The sequence below is a fragment of the Mustelus asterias genome, chromosome 4 (assembly GCF_964213995.1).
Source record: "Mustelus asterias chromosome 4, sMusAst1.hap1.1, whole genome shotgun sequence".
NCBI lineage: Eukaryota > Metazoa > Chordata > Chondrichthyes > Carcharhiniformes > Triakidae > Mustelus > Mustelus asterias.
The window spans coordinates 124,824,750-124,841,907 of NC_135804.1; the positions used below are offsets into that span (position 1 = coordinate 124,824,750).

Below are 17,158 nucleotides of genomic sequence, written 5' to 3' on the forward strand. Positions count from 1 at the left end.
CATGAACGGAGTGGGAATGGAGGGATACAAAAGAATAGTCTAGTTTGGACCAGGGAGCGGCACGGGCTTGGAGGGCCGAAGGGCCTGTTCCTGTGCTGTATTGTTCTTTGTTCTAAGTCTGCTTTTATATTCCATTTGCAATTGAGGCCAACGTTCCATGTGTCTGCCTAATTACTTTCTGTATGTACTTGTTAAATTTTTTGTGATTTATGTACAAGGACATCCAGATCCGTCTGTATCTCTGTGTTCTGCAGACCCTTCATTTAAATCTGCTTTTCTATTCTTCCTGCCAAAGTGGATAACCTCACATTTTCCCACATTATGCTACATCAGCCAGATTTTTGCCCATTTGGAAGATGAGCATTTATTGCCCATCCCACATTTGCTTTGAAAAGCCTCCTTCCTTTTCTCCTGTCGTCTTTGTGGTAAAGCTACTCCCATAGTGCTGTTAGGTAGTGTTTCAGAATTTTGTCCATGTCGGACTAAAATGTAATGAGATTGAGCACAATTGTCAGAAACCAAACCTAACAATGGTTAACGGTGTTAGTGTTGGCCGGCAGCACTGTCCAGAACATCTTTCGTACTTTTGCTGCTGATTCAGAGTTGGCTGGTAATTCACGAGATCGTTTTTTTTTTCTGCCTTTTCTGGACAGGATTTACCTTGGGTAACTTTCAAATTCATCAGATTGATGCCAATGTTGTGGGGGTATTGGAACAGTTTGGCTAGAGAAATGGCTGGTTTTGGGCACAAGTCTTCATTATTACAACTAGGATATTGTCTGGACCCTTCACTTTCAGCATATTCGGTGTACTTAACTGTTATCTTGGGTAAACTTATGATTCCCTTAGAGACAGATAACTTAAAAAAAAAGTTGAACTTGCAATTAATAACAAAATGGATGACATGACGCGATCTCTTATTGTAAGCTGTATAGTGTGTCAAACAGACGAAGGATATTATTTTTGTAGGCTACCTATACTTTAAGCTACAGACCTGGACTTTTAACACAATCAAAAAGCCCAACATCAGGTATATGTTATACTTCCCTTTGTGGAGATTCGCGTTTCTCCCAGAACCAAGCTTCCAAAGGTTTATCTTCGATCTTTTCCTTTCCCAACCTGGGAACTTTTAACTCTAGGACTAGCTTTCAGGTTGTGAGGTTTCCTGGAGAATTCTTCCTCTACCTGGAGCAAAGCAAATCTTCCAGCCTTTTATTATCTCCTTACGAATTTGGTCTTTCCAATCTGAGTGTGAGCTTCCACTCGCACCCCTGTGTGGTGAGCTGTAATGTCTTGGTGTCTACAGCTTCTCTCTTTCCAGATTCTGGCAGACTAACCTCGTCTCCGAGTTTCCAAAGATATCTTAACCCTACCCCTTTCAAAACTCATCTCCATGGCAGTGTGAAATGCTGACTATCCTTGACACTCTAACTCTCTTTTATCTTGGAAGTAAATGGACTTTTAAAGCAAAACTGTTTACAACTCAATATTGTCAACACTTTTCTGGAACTTAGGAAACCCTATCTACAGCTGGCACATAAGCGGCTGCCATTGTCCCCAAGTGTAGTCTTCTAACCAAGAAAACATTCAGGGAACCCCATGATATCTAACAATCCAACCACTTGGATTTATTGCCTAACAGAATTTGGACTAGGTCCTCAGAATCCCCTTAATTTCACCTTGAATTAAAAACCCTTTCCCATGACACAGGCCAGAACGTATTGCACAGGAGGGCATGTGCCTGATCCAGGAGCATGTGAAATCACCCAACAAGGTGTTATTACGCACTTGCCCAAATTTTGGTCAGTCAGCAGGCACGCCCACATGTGGGATTCAAAAGTGCACCCGCCAACAATCACCCATTTTGTCTGGTTGTCGGGCCAATTTGACCAATAAGGGGCCAATTGAATGCAATTTTACATAACCCATCTGCTTTTATGGTTAGTGGATAAGCTGATTGTCCAGGCGGCCTTCACATTTTAGCTTCAACCTGATCCAGAGCGGGATAAAATGACTGGACTGAAATAAAATTTAAGAAGTTGTCTGTGGTTTGAGATTTGTGTCTGAATGTGCTGCCACACAAGTTTTTCCACCGCTATTTATTTTTACTGGTGTGCAGCTCCCTGAGACAGCATTGCAGCAGCAGCCCCCCTGAGGGAGCATGTTAGAATTGTCAACCCGCACCTTCCCTTTTCTCAGTGCCCACCCCCTCCGGCAACATGGAGCCTTTCCCAGCACATGTTTCACATTGGCAGATTGTTAATTGGTAAGCCAGTGTGAAATCATATTCAGTGGCACCCACTTCCAGGTCCGCCCAGTGCATGTGCCAGGTGGATGAAAAATTCGGACCACAATCTTTCAACTCTCAGAATGGTAACAAATTGTCTTGGCTAAAGAGTGACATCTGTAATGGTGGGAATGTTAGGAGGAGGCTGAGATGGAGCACCCACACTGAAGGTGGTTGCGAATGTTTCAGCGCTGTCTTTTGCCCTTGCATGTTGGGCACCATCATCACTATGGTTATGGATCTTCAGATTGTCAACCAGCATTCACGACTGGATGTGGCATGACTGCAGAAATTTGCTCTGATCAGTTTGTTTGTGGGATCACTTTGCCCCATCTATAGCATGCGGTTTCTGTTTAGCATACATGAAATCCATGTTCCAGCTTTGCTAGATCCGCACCTTTTCTGTAGAAGCATTTTGTGATTCTCCTGGCATATCTTTATACACACTTCAGGGTTGATTGTCTAATGATATCATAGATGGGAGGATATCCCAAGCCATGAAATTGTGGTTGAATACAGTTCTATTATTGCTGATGGTCTACAGCATTTCATGGATGCTTTTTTTTCAGCTGTTAGAGATGTGGGGCGCGATTTTCTCGGCCCGCTGCGCTGCTCGAGTAGCGCGGAGGACCAGGAAATGTAAGCGAGAGGGCTATAGCGGGACATTGGGTTTGACTTTTCCAGGCCTTTTTTTTAATGGCGTAATCAGCCGGCACGAGGCTGATTACCGTATTGAAATTCACATTTCAGTTTCATTACCGAGCTTGGGACTGTATCTTCCAGGCTCGCTGATGTTTCCCACCCCACCTGGGAAGGTTTCCACCAGCGGGGATTAAAGCTGGTCCCCATCAAGAGGGACCAGGTGTGATGGCCTCGCTAATGGAGGCGGAGGTCATTGAAGCTCCCCAAGAGGTCGGGGCAGGGGGGGTGTCCCTTAGGCAGTGTGAGCTTGGCACTGCCAACCCGGCACTGCCCAGCAGGCACTGGGAGGTAGGGGACAGACTGGGGGCAGGCCAATCTGTGGTGGTGGGAGGATGGGTGTTGTGTATTCTGCAGTGATCTGTGGGGGAGCGAGGGGGCAATTGGGGTATTGGGATTGGCCACAGCGGGGTGGGGAGTCATAGGGCGGCCGGCGATTGAGGTGGTTCGGGGGTTGAGAAAGACATTGGGAGGCCGAAAACTGTGAGGGCCAGTGCATATGTGCCAATCTCCCAGTAGGGAGACAGGCACATGCGCGCTGGCCCGCTGGTGCCAGTCTCTCGGGAGGGGTTAAACCATCCCATTTTTCCTGGTTGTCAGGCCAAATAACACAATGGAGTGTACCCTCAGTGTAAAGATGGGATTTTGTCCCCACAAGGACTGTGTGATGGTCACTCTTACCCAAACAGTCATTGATAGATCATCTGAGATATATTGGTGAGGATCGGGACAAGAAGATTTAATCTCGTATTTTGCCCCTCCCATCGGGTGCAGCCTGTGTAAAGTGTGTATAGTTTGAGGGTAAGCGAACTGCAAATGTAACACAGGTGATATTGAAACTCCACATAATAACCAAATCCGAAGGAGAAAACCATGAGAACATAATTGTTAGTTTCCACTGAACTCTTGCGTTCAAAGTTTACATCCCAAGCATCTCCTGCAGTTAAGACATCTAGGCAGCTGCAGCACAGTTGCCCATTGTTGGACATTGGAAATTGGGGTTGCAAGAGAGCCAAGAATTGGAGTAATACAGATATCTCTGAGGAATGGAGGAGATTAGTGATTGAAGTGAGGCCGTGAAGGAGTTTTGAACACTAGGATGCAAATTTAAAATATGACAACATGAGTCTTGGGGGGGTGGGGGGATGTCGCTGTAGTCTGACGGTATTAAAACAAGAGACCCAGTGAAACGTAAGGTACTTTATCTGAGGTTAGTTACAAATATTCTAGTATTCTACTGCAGACTGTAAATCTGGAGGTTTAATTGGCTGCAAGACCATAAAAAGTAGGAACATTCAGCCCTTTGATCCTAATCTGCCATTTAATAAGATCATGGCGAACTAACTAACTAAATTTGCAAAACCTCCCACCAGGTTACTCCTTATCGTGGCCAATACCACAATGCTTGTCTCATGATTAGCACCAGAAAGACAAAGAGCATGCATTTATATGGTGTTTTTCACAAGCTCAGTGTCCCTTGTAAAATCAGAGCCAGGGAAGTGCAGAAGAATTACAGGGCAAATACCACAGAGCAAAGACTTATTGTTTCAGGTGAGTCTAGAGCCCAGAATCAAATTACATTGATGTATTCCTTCACAGAGATCGATAGGATGAAGACTGATGCTGGATAATTCATTTTTTTCAGTAGAAATTACTTCCAGAATATGAGAGGCACATATGAGAATATGTAATATAGCCCAGAATATATGATGCACTGGTAATTTCCATTGCAAACACTGTGAATGGGGAGCTAGGCATTCACCTGCACCGAGCCCTTGTTCGGAGTTGCTGCATGCTGCATTGAAGATGGTAGATTGCCTTGCAGCTCCACAAAACACTATTTCAGGTTCCTGCAACTAGGGGGTCATGTCACACGACAGGCAATTTCTCCACTTGGCTTTTACACAGTTGATAGAAAAATGCCTTTCACATGTTTCTGGAGATTGTTACTGTTTCAACCATTAGGAATTTGAAAGGAAGGTGTACAGTTCTTTGTCCTAGCTGACTAGTAGTCTCCATTGGTCAGACTTGGCTTATGAAATGTAGTTAAGCTTTGTATAATTCCTCTTGAATTTGATCTCTGCGGTCACAGGGATCATTAGATTTCTTCAGAGATCACAAAGTATCAGCTTCTCTGAAGCTGCCAGAAAGTTCATTTTGTTTCGGATATTGACAGACTGCCATTTGCCTTTTAAAATATTCGTCCAGGTTTTGGAACGTAGCCATGAACGTAGCCATATAGTGTGTGCATATATGTTTCATAAATCTATAGTGAGGTTTTGGCTCCATTGCAGTAGGGTAATGCCACAATCAATTTGTATGCAGCAAAAACCCACAAGACACAAGATCAGGTAACCTGTTTTTGGTCACCAGCCAAGATATCAAGTAACCTCCCTATTTTTAAATAGTGCTACAAGATCCTTTTACTTGAGAGGCACGGTGGGTTTCAGTTTAATTTCTCAACCAAAATGCCATACCTTGGACAGGGCCACACTCCTTCACAGCAGTGAAGAAACAGCCTATATGCTAGGATGGAATTTGAACCTGCAGCCTCCTGAATCTGGTATTCTACCATTGAGCTGGACGAACATCTTGTTAGAATAGTAGCCATCTCTGAATGTTGCTTGCAGATTACATTCACTCCTGAACTGCCCGTAACTAGCGCAAACAGTGATCTGTTATTGCTTGGGGCTCTCGCAAGCAAGACTCACTGTACAAAATTACAGTACTGTAGCAGCAAACTGCTATACACAGTAATGTAGAAATTCACAGATGTTAAGGGTAGCAAATTGCACTATTCGTGAGTGATTTAATCGGAACCAGTAGGACAGAAACAATTCTACTGTTAATTTGGAGTGGCACAGTGGGTCGGACTGCTGACTCAGCGCCATGGACCCGGATTCGATTCCAGCCTTGGGTGACAGTCCATGTGGAGTTAGTACGTTCTCCTTGTGTCTGTGTGGTGCTCTGGTTTCCTCCCACAGTCCAAAGATGTGCAGGTTAGGTGGATTGGACATGCCAAATTGTCCCCTGGTGTCCCCAAGGTATGTCGGTTATGGGGTTAGTGAAGTAAATATATGGTGTTATGGGGATTGGGCAAAGGGATGGACCTGTCAGAGTCAGTGCAGATTTGAAGGGTCAAATGACCTCCAGCACTGTAGGGATTCTAATATGCAGGGGTATGTGGAAAAAGCAGGGAAATGGCACTAAGCCATAATGCTCGTTTTGGAGAGCCGATACTGACACAATGGGCCAAATTGCAAAGAGCACTAGATGGAGGACGAATTTTAATAAGCACACAAAGGAGACAGATAAAAACCCATTTCTCTGGAGTTTAGTAACATGCTTTCATTGCAAAGTGGCATTAAAAGTGGGAAACATAGCCATGACCCTAATTGTGGGAGTGCAGTGACTATGCATGCATCAAGAACCTCATCGGCAGGTCATCATGGCCTATGCATCAAGAAGCAAACCAATATTTCTGTATTCAGTGATGGCATTGCCAAACCATAGTTCTATGGAAAACTACTCGTGTATTACACATGCAGAAGCACATCAATACTGTATTCAGCAAAGACATTAGTTGGAAACATCATTCTGTAGGAAGTTGTGCATTATTTTCAACTTTCTGCCAAATAAATTAATAAATATTCATTAAAAATTGTGCATCCAGCTGTGTTGTGATGTAGTATTAAGTGTTCTGTATAAAGTTAAGCCTAATCATGTCTAATCAACTCTCTACTTAATATCCCTTCAATGAAGAGGAAGGCCATTAATTTGAAGCTTAAGAATAATTTGCTTCAACCTCCTTGAACAAGTTGATCATGGAACTGATATTTCTAATTCATGAACTTGTCTGAATCTACCATGTACTATTAAGAATAATCAATAAAGTAAGGATCAGTGGTCAGAATGGAATTCCATCAACTGCCATGAGGTTACACCTGTGCATTCATATGAAGGAGAGTGAGCGTTTGCGGTATGTTTGGATTGATATTCCCAGTGGCAAATTCCTTAAAGTGCACCTGTAATTCAGGAGAAAACTAGGATTTGAAATGAAAGGAGGGTGAAGCAGCCTTCAAATTAATCTTTTAAAGAAAGTTCAGTGTTTCAAGATGAGGGCAAAATTACACTTTTTTTGGATAAAGGTGCAATTGCTATATTTGAGGCATTTTACCCAAAGAAGACATAGCCCAGCTGATTCACAAAATTGATGGAGAGGATAAACCAACAGTTAAAGTTTTGCAAATTTCAACATCATGTGTTTACATGAGTTTTGGGATGAAGCCCAACCATAAATATTACGTGCAGTTTGGTGCAAGATTTGCCCACAATGTGCATGAGTTTCATGGGTTTCTGACCGTGCCAGCCTAAGTCATGGCATACATTTGTAGTACTATACATTTTTGAGTGAGTAAGAACCATGAGCTTAATCCTTGGGTCCTGGTTTCTTTGCATTTGGACCAATCTGTTCTGAACTAAAGAGGGCATTTATTATCTTGGTATCATTGTTTTGGTACCCATGATTTTATTCAGTAGTTGAAGTACTGAGACTTATTGGCTCTAGTGTATATATGTTTTTGTGTATTTTATGTTACAAATGCAAATATTGACAGTCATTACCATAGCTGTCTGCATATAAGTCAATCTGTTGAAGTTTTGAAAAATTCCTCCAAAATTGGGGATTGACTTCTGCGCCAAATAAAAAAAAAAGAACCACCAGTGAGGTTGTGGCTGGTCATCATTTTGAAATGTGAAAAAAATATAACTGATAATTCCTATTAAATTGAGGTGACACAGTTTATTGAATAAACTAACTGTGTAAGAATACTTTTAACCACAATTCAAGAGTATTAAAACCCATCAGATTAATTGTCACCGGCATCCAATGCAGAGTGGGCATGTCGTATGCATCTCCACAATACAGTCCTTAGCATCTGCTTGATCTCTTATCTCTAAATAAAATATGCATGAAAAATTGAGTGACGACTAACCTGAGCATAGCATATCATGGCAGAAAAGCAGGAGTGTGGTAATTGGGGAGTTGACTTTTATACCAAGTATATGCAAAAACATTGAAAACTGCAGTCGTCTTATACACTGGGTCCACTTCTGTGCTGCAATCAACAGTAATGCCGTCAAAAGATTTCCTAAATCAAATATATTTCTTTTCAAAATGGAAGAAACTTTTATTTTTTGAAAATGCATGTATTTTGGTGTAAATACCTGTTGCAAAACTTAGTTTTGACTTTTCTTCCAGTAGGTCAGCAGATAAAGTAACATCACCAGGATCTCCATACAGATTTCGGGTAATTTGTGGTTTTTAGCATTATTTTTCCATGTATTATTTCAGTAAATGTAATTCTGGTACATGTTTCCATTTCTGTTGGGTCTGCTACAGCGTCGGTTGAGATTGATCGTGATTCATCTCCTGAGTTGCCTGCGCACTTACGACTGGGCGAATGGCTAAGATGACTTGGTCAAAGATTTTCAATACTGGGGTGAACTGTTTAAAAGGTGCATGTCAGTGCTTTAGCATTTCATCCCAGTTACAGCAAAAACAGTAAGGCCTTCTAGCCCTCACCCTCATACCCCCTCAATGCCTCCACCCACCCCTATGACCCCTCTTAGCCAAGCTATTCCCATCCACTCAGAGCCCGGGAATTGGGCTGTTGAAACAACTGCACTCCAGGATCAGCACTGCTTGCTTAATAGCTTAAACTGTCTGATCCTTTCTGTCAATGTTACAATGTTTATTTATACAACATAGAGGTTTCAGGAACTTGTGGTTTCTGCTACTGATACTTTAAAAGGTCTGGATGATTGACACTCTTATTGCGCTGTAATGTGAATGATACTTTAAACATCCTTTTTGCCACTATAGAGCCAATGAGCCTTATAAAGTGTATAGTCAGAGAATGGGCTTGGAAATGCCATAGTTTGTCGTGGAGGGTACAAGGAGTATGGTGGGGGATGGGAGATAGTTAGTATGGGATGCTATCAGTGAGACCGTTAATACTTAGCAACACTTCTGAGGTGTTGTGAACACAACTCTTTAAAAGCTGCCTCAATGCCATGAAAATTGTGGAGGTCCAGGAAATACCTATCCTTGTTGTAATAGGACCAACCAAGGTGCAGGCATGAGACCCAAACCAGCCCCACACCCTTGTGAAACGTCTGAAATTGGGAAAGCCCAGGCATTGGGTCAGTCATCCCTGAATTCTGTCCCGGCCCCCATTTGTTTCACCCCTACCTTTGATAATCACCTGCCTTGGTGATTTTAAAAGAGAGTTTTAAAGTTGTTTGTCTTGCACCAAACAGGAGTACTCTTGCACCAATAGGAATAAACAACTTTTGGAGTTCACCTATTCATTCCATGAATGCCTGCTATTGATGTGGGCTGGTTTGGGTCTCATGCCTGCACCTTGGTTGGTCCTATTACAACAAGGATAGGTATTTCCTAGTCCTTCCTTTCAGTACTGTTCCCCGTGCCTCATACCATCATGGTTACCTTTATTGAGATTCAGGATCCTGGTCTCAGAATCAACTACCTCACTTTGACCTTGATTTTAAAAATTGTCATATTATGGTCACTAATCCCCAAGGGTTCTCTCACTAGATTGCCAACTAATCCTTTCTCATGGCATGATGCCCAATCCAAGATGGCATCCTGTTCCATTTTTTCCTCCACATTCTGGTCCAGAAAACTATCCCGTATACGCTCCAGAAATTCCTCCTTTATTGTACTGTGATTAATTTGACTTACCCAGTCTATATGCAGATTAAAGCTGGATTAGCAACCAGCAGTGATGGACATTCCTTGGAAGATTCAACCTAATTCTCCTAATTTGTAGGTTTACTTGGAACACTCCTTAGTTTCTCAATGAGTGTTTAAAATATTTGGAATTTTGTCTTTTTAAATCTGGAAATGTCAAAAAATGTCCTTTACCACTCATTATAATATCCCAAATAGACTTCTTTGTGATGTCATATTGCTTTCAAATGCAACAAGGATTCAAGTAGAAACTGGTTTCTCAGAAAAAATTTTTAGAAATTGTAAACATTGTGACTCATAAGATATCTGGATTTAAAAGATGTATTAAGGAAGTCATCTGAAAATTGTGGCATGTGGATTTACTATCCCAGAGTGACTGGGGAGCTGAGATCTACCCATGCAGCAAGCAATGATTGCATTAAATATTGTGAATTCAAAACTTAAAGAAAAACATTTATTTTAAATATCAGATGAACAAAGTTGATGCATTCAAAGTTCGTTTCTGTACTTGGGAAGACAAAGCTTGATTGAATATCTCACTCCTTATGTCATAGGCTAGGTTAAATAGTTGGAATTACAAATTAATTGGGCAACTAAATGGGATATACAGAACTAATACCGCTTTAAATATAAGGAGTAGTTTTGAAACTGATATAACCATCAAACTGGTGGATAAATTGGATTTAAAAGTTGTGAATACATGACTTTCTCTTGTTCAGTGGAACATAAGCCGCAGCTCTTTCACAATCTTGAGTTGTTTCCTGGAAAAATCTGAAAAAAAACTCTCAAATTTTTCCCCAGGTATGTCACTTTCTTTGATCCAACAAAGCATTTAGAATTATTTCTACTGACCACTGGATATCTTATTTCCGAGGCCTGTAGTATTATCTAAAACAAATACAAGTTCAGACTTTTGCAGGAGGCCTTCAAGTTAAATTTAAGGAAGGCATTAAAACACAATTTCGTGGATATGTTTGATCATGTTACTGTGAAACCGATGAGCTCAATGCACGCATTCTATTCCGTTTTGAGCAAGAAATCAGCAAGAGCATGCCCTCCAACCCGGAAGCCTCAGACAAACCTGTATCCGAGGTAACCATTGCCGATGTCAGAGCAGCCTTCTCAAAAGTCAACCCACGGAAAGCAACTGGCCTAGATGAGGTATCCGGACAAGCACTCGGGTGCTTCGCGGACCAGCTGGCAAGGATATTCGCAGACATCTTCAACCTCTCTTTACACCAATCTGAGGTCCCCACCTGCTTCAAGAAGACGACCATCATCCCGGTACCAAAGAAAAGCCAGGCAACGTGGCTCTGACATCCATCATTTTGAGGTGCTTCGAATGGCACATATCAATTCCTGCCTACCAGACTGCCTGGATCCATTACAGTTCGCCTATCACAACAGGTCCATAGCAGACGCAGTCTCCCTGGCCTGGCGATTGTCGTGTGATGTCTGTTCATCTGTTGTTGTAGCGTCTGCGTGGTCTTGCCAAGGTATCATGCCTTGGGACATTCTTTCCTGCAGTGTATGAGTAGACAATGTTGGCCGAATTGTGAGAGTATGTACCATGTACCTGGTGGATGGTGTTCTCGCGTGTGATCGTGGTAACCATGTCAATGATCCGGCACATCATCTAGAGGTTGCCTTGGCAGGGTTGTGTGGTATGGTCACTGTTGGCCTGAAGGCTGGGTAGTTTGTGGCAAACTATTGTTTGTTTGAGGTTACGCAGTTGTATGAAGGCAAGTAGTGGGTATGTGGGGATGGTCTTGGCGAGATGTTCGTCTTTATCGATGACATGTTGAAGGCTCTGAAGATGATGTCGTAGTTTCTCCGCTCCAGGGAAGTACTGGACGACGAAGGGTATTCTGTCGGTCATGTCCCACATTTGGCTTCTGAGGAGGTTGGTGCGGTTTTTCGCTGTGGTGCGTCGGAACTGTCGATTGATGAGCAGAGGGCCATATATCACCAGGCAGGAGTGTTCCCTTCCAGTCGGGGAACACTTCAGCAATCAAGGGCATTCCGCCTCCAATCTTCGGGTAAGTATTCTCCAAGGCAGCCTTCAAGACACTTGACAATGCCGAATCGCCGAGCAAAAACTGATAGTCAAGTTCTGCATACACGAGGCGGCCTCAACTGGGATCTTGGGTTCATGTCACACTACGTGTAATCCGTACCATTTGGCCTTGGCTTGCAAAATCCTAACTGTCCTGGCTTGAGACAATTTCTCACTTCTTTAACCTGTGGTTAACCCTTTCTCCACTCGTACTGTCTATATCTGTAAAGACTTGATTACCTGTAAAGACTTGCATTCCAAACATTATCTTGCAATTGTGTCTTTGTCTATATATGCCGTGTTTGTAAACCTACCCCTCCACTCAACTGATGAAGGAGCAGCAGTCCGAAAGCTCATGATTCCAAATAAACTTGTTGGACTTTAACTTGGTATTGTGAGACTTCTTGCTGTAACACCCTTTCAGGCAGAGTGTTCCAGGTTCCCACCAACCCGGTGAAAAAGCTTTTCCTCCAATCCCCTGTAAATCTTCCACCCCTTGCATCAAATCTATGCCCCCTGGTTATTGATCCCTCTACTAAGGGAAACATTTCTTCCTATCTACCCAATCATTGTCCTTCATAATTTTGTACACCTCGATCAGGTCCCCCCCTCAGCCTTTTATGCTCTGAGAACAATCCCAGTCTAACCAGCCTTTCCTCAAAGCTGAAATGCTCCAGCCCAGGCAACATCCTGGTGAATGTCCTCTGCACCCTTTCTAGTGTGGTGACCAAAGCTAAACACACTACTCTGGTTGTGGCCTAAGAGCATTTTACACAACTCCATCATAACCCCCCCCGTTCTTGTATTCTATGTCTCAGCTAATAAAGGCAAGTATCCAATATGCCTTATTAACCACCTTGTCCTCCTATCCTGCTGCATTCAAGGATCAATGGACAATGCACCCCAAGATCCCTCTGGTCCTCTGTTCTTCCTAGCATCCTACTGTTTGTTCCCTTGCTTGGTTAGTCCTCCCAAAATGCATAACCTAAATTATATTTGCTATTGTTCTACCCATCTGACCAGCCCATGTCTCCCTGTAATTTAAGGCTTTCCTCCTCACTATTTACTACACCAATTTTTGCTATTTGTGAACTTATTGATCATACTCCTCACGTTCGCTTTTTTAAATCATTAATGTGCAATACAAACCGCAAGGGACCCAGCACTGATTTCTGTGGATCCAAATTGCCCTGATCCCATGAGCTCTTACCTTGAACAGTCGCTCATGTAAGACCTTGTCAAAAGCCTCACTGAAGTCCATAGAGACTACATCAACTGCACTCATAGAATCTCTCCAGTACAGCAGGAGCCTTCACTGACAACAATCCAACCCAGGCCCTAACCCCGTAACCCCACGTTTACTCTGCTAATCCCCCGACACTAAAGGGCAATTTAGCATGGCCAATCATCCTAACCTGCATATCTTCGGAGTGTGAGGGGGAACTGGAGCACACAAAGGCAACCTATGCAGACACGGGAAGAATGTGAGAATGTGCAAACTCCACACAGTCACCGGAGAATTGAACCCTCGGTCTCTGGTGCTGTGAGGCAGCAGTGCTGACCACTGAACCACCATGCCACTGCACTGTCCTCATCTACACAGTTACCTCCTTGAAAAATTCGATCAAATTTGTGAAACATTATCTCCCCTTGACAAAGCTGTGCTGACTATCCTTGATTAATCCTTGCCTCCACAAGTGGAGATTAACTCTGTCCCTCAGAAATTTTTCCAGGAATTTCCCTACCACTGATGTTGGACTCACTAACCTGTAATTATCTGGTTTTCCCCTACTTCTCTCCTTAAATAATATACTGCATTAGCTTTCCTCCAGTCCTCTAGCACCTTAGCTAGAGGGGATTTGAAAACTGTCAGAATGTCTGCCATCTCCCCCTTGCTTCACACGGCAACCTAGGGTATATCTCATCCACTTCTAAGGCCTCTAAACCTGCTAGCACCACCTCCCTCTCTGCTAATCCGTTCAAATATATCTCCGTCCCCTTCCCTGCTTTCTATGCATACATCGGCCTTCTCCATAGTGAATGCAGATGCAAAATATTAATTTATTACCCCACCTACGTCTTTTGGCTCCCCTCACAGATTGAACTTTGTCCCTAATGGGGCCTGCTCTTTGCCTGGTTACCCTCTTGTCCTTAATATACTTATGAAACACCTTGGGATTTTCCTTTATTTTGCTCACCAGTGTTTTTTCATGCCCCCTCTTTGCCCTCCTCATTTCTTTATTTAAGTACCTCCTGCACTTTCCATACTTCGCTAGAGCATCCATTGTTTTTCGGCCCCATGTATCTGCCATAAGTCTCCCCTTTTTTCCTTATCCAATCCTGTGTATCCTTAACATCCAAGGTTCTCTGGCCTTTTTGGTCCCATCCTTTATCTTTCTTGGAACATGTTAGTTTTGTACTTTATTTCCTTTTTGAATGACTCCCACTGCTTTGACGTGGATCTTCCTACATGTAGCTGATCCTAGTCTACTTTGGCCAGATCCTTTCTTATCCTATTACAATTGCCCCCTCCCCCCTCCATTCACATCCTTTATTTTTGCTCCATCTTTGTCCTTTCCATAACTACCTTAAAACTTACTGAGTTATAGTCACCATCATTGAAATGCTCCCCCACTGACACCTCTACCACCTACCGAGCCTCATTTCTTAAAATGAGGTCAAATACCACTCCCTCTCTTGTCGGATTTTCTATGTGGGGCTGGCTCAGAAAGTTCTCCACACCACCTTTACAAATGTGGACTAGAAATTCCATGATCTGTTCTGCATGTTATAAGCCCAGTTGAAATAGCAAAGCATTCTTGTAATGAATTCTGTTTGTTTGAGTTCATTTTACAACTTTAGTCAAAATGCTAACTGAAGTCAGAACAGAAAGCTTTTGTAGTAGTTGCAATATGTTTTGATAATTGTTATAGTTATTGAGTATTCTATGCATTTGAAAGCATATACTGGTGGTTGGCAGAATTTGACATTTCTCCAACTTTCATCTAAAGCTTTTCTTTGTACATTATAGTCTACGGGCTTTTCTGGAGAAGATAAGAAACAAGATCGAAATAATGCAGAACATAAATACATAGAGACACAACATGCAAAGTGGCGTCATGAAGAACGGCGACATGTTAAACAGATGAGAAAAGATCATATGAAGGTATATGAAGACGTTTTGCTTGCTGTTCGGTTAAAGAAAGTCTGGCATTTATACAACACTTTTCACAGCCCCTGGAGTGCTTTACAGCCAATGAAGTACTTATTGAAATATAGTCATTCTTGTAAGGTAGGAAATGTGGCAGCTAATTTGCACTCCATAAACCCACTGAAAAAGCAATGTGATAATGACTAGATAATGTTTTTGTTATGTTGATTGAGGGATAAATGTGGCCCACAACATCAGGGCTCATTTACCATTTAACCTCAATTATAAAGAGTTGATAAATGAAGACCCACATCACAATTTCCTATCAAGTTACTTCTCAAATGTTTTCTCTCACAATTTATCACAGACCGAGTACAAAGTATAGTCAGTGACAGTGAAATTAAAGGAGAGTACAGCATTAGCATTTAAGTCTGTTCTCATCAGAAGTAGGGATTGTCCAAGATTCTTGCATTGTACCATATACACCAAGTGAATAGAGGTTGTAACAGTTAAACGAGTGCCTCTAATCTTTCCTGTGCTCAATCCACAACCACCCTCCCCCTGGCTGAGCCAAATAGTCCTCCACCACATTTGACCCCAAAATGACTTTCTGACCACATGCCCACATCAGTCAGGCCACCTATTTCCACTGCTGTATAATATCACCTGACCCTACTGTTGCCTCATCTTGTTTTGTTGCTGAAATCCTCAAAACCTTTGTTACCTCTGGACTAAACTATTCCAATGTATCCTTGGTCAGGCTCCCATCTTCCATCTTTTGTAAATTTAAGTTAATTCAAAACTCCTGCCTGTATCAAGGTCCATTTACCCATCACCCTGTACTTGCCGATCTACGTTAGTTCCTTGTTTTCAAATTCTGCCAAGGGCTGGCCCCTACCTATCTCTACATAGCCTCCTCCAGTTCTATAAGCCAGTGAGATATTTGCACTCTAATTCGGGTCTCTTTTCCATCTCAAATTGTAGACGCTCCAAGATGGCATTTATGCCTTCAGCTGCCTGAACTCTAAGCTTTGAATTCCCCCCCTAAATTTCCATCCTTCATCCCCTCTTTCCTCCTAAAAATGCTCTGGGAAACCTACCTTTTACCAAGCCTTTGGTTGTGTCTCCTTATGTGGCTCAAGTTTGTTTGTTTGTTGATGCTTTGGTGGAGCACCTTAGGACATTGTAGCATTTTAAAGGTGCTTTATAAATTCACATTAATGTTGATCCACCGAGGCTTGCAGCTCACTAAGATGAGGAAAGTTGTGGTAATGGAGGAAAAAGAGCTAAATGTTCAGTTGTATAGCAGAGATCTGGTTGTAATACTGCGCGCTTTAATTCTCAAGAGATTGAGGCCTGGCACTGGAATTGCATTAGATGGTACGATTACCCTCTAGTGTTAAGAACCCTGCTATTGTTCAATGGATGGGCATCCCAAATCCCAGAAGGGAAACTTGGAATGCCAGTTCATAGTTTCAAGTTGCATGGGATGAGATCGCTAACTGAGTTGCTGCACTTAGCCAAGTTTGTATTTGGCTGCAAATATGAAAGAAGTTATGTGGTATCGGCAAGCCGATAAATGTGTGAGGATCAAACTAATTGAGAACAGGGTATAGGTTAGCAGAATGAGCAGACAAGTGGTAGAATTCATTTACTATAGAAATGTGTGAGGTGGTGCATTTTGGCAGAAGCATTAGGGAAAGGCAGGATAGACTTAAAGGCTCAGTTCTGAAGCATGTGTAGGGACAGAGGGTGCTTGTACATTGATTTTTAAAGGTGGAAGGGCATAGCGAGAGGGGTTAGCAAAATGTTTAGGGGTCTTAAATTTGTAATTAGAAGCATTGAGTACAAAGGTAAGGAGGTCATGCTGGACCTTTATAAAGCACTGGTTAGGCCTCAACAGGAATATTGCATTCAATTGGAGTATTGCAATCAAAAAATGGGTGGGCAGCAACAGTAGTGCGCCCCTTCAATCTTACAGGCTGTCAACTTTTTAAAACTCCTGCATTCCTCTGTGTACAGTACCTTATACTCTCGACACTATTAAAATATATGCATTCCTTATATTTAATAAGATGTGATTTTATCTAAACCTGCCTCAGCTTTGTGCTTTTTTTCTCAAAAGCTAAAATCTTCAAAGAAGAATAAAGAGGAATTTGAATATGAAAATGAGGTGTGTATTTAACATGT

General features: G+C 42.3%; 1 protein-coding gene across 7 annotated transcripts in view; it reads left to right on the forward strand.

Moving 5' to 3' along the window:
- lrch2 (leucine-rich repeats and calponin homology (CH) domain containing 2) overlaps nt 1-17,158 on the forward strand; it is a 159,172-nt gene that overhangs the window by 103,043 nt on the left and 38,971 nt on the right. For 5 of the 7 annotated variants that reach the window (XR_013497658.1, XM_078211709.1, XM_078211710.1 and 2 more), the window contains 3 exons: nt 8,247-8,295; nt 14,849-14,983; nt 17,094-17,141. Coding sequence is in view for 6 of the 7 variants with exons in the window: in XM_078211709.1 (XP_078067835.1) it covers nt 8,247-8,295; nt 14,849-14,983; nt 17,094-17,141 (232 nt within the window). In the remaining variant the exon portion in view is untranslated. The remainder of the gene's footprint in view (nt 1-8,246; nt 8,296-14,848; nt 14,984-17,093; nt 17,142-17,158) is intronic. The other 2 variants (XM_078211711.1, XM_078211707.1) reach the window with 1 other exon arrangement.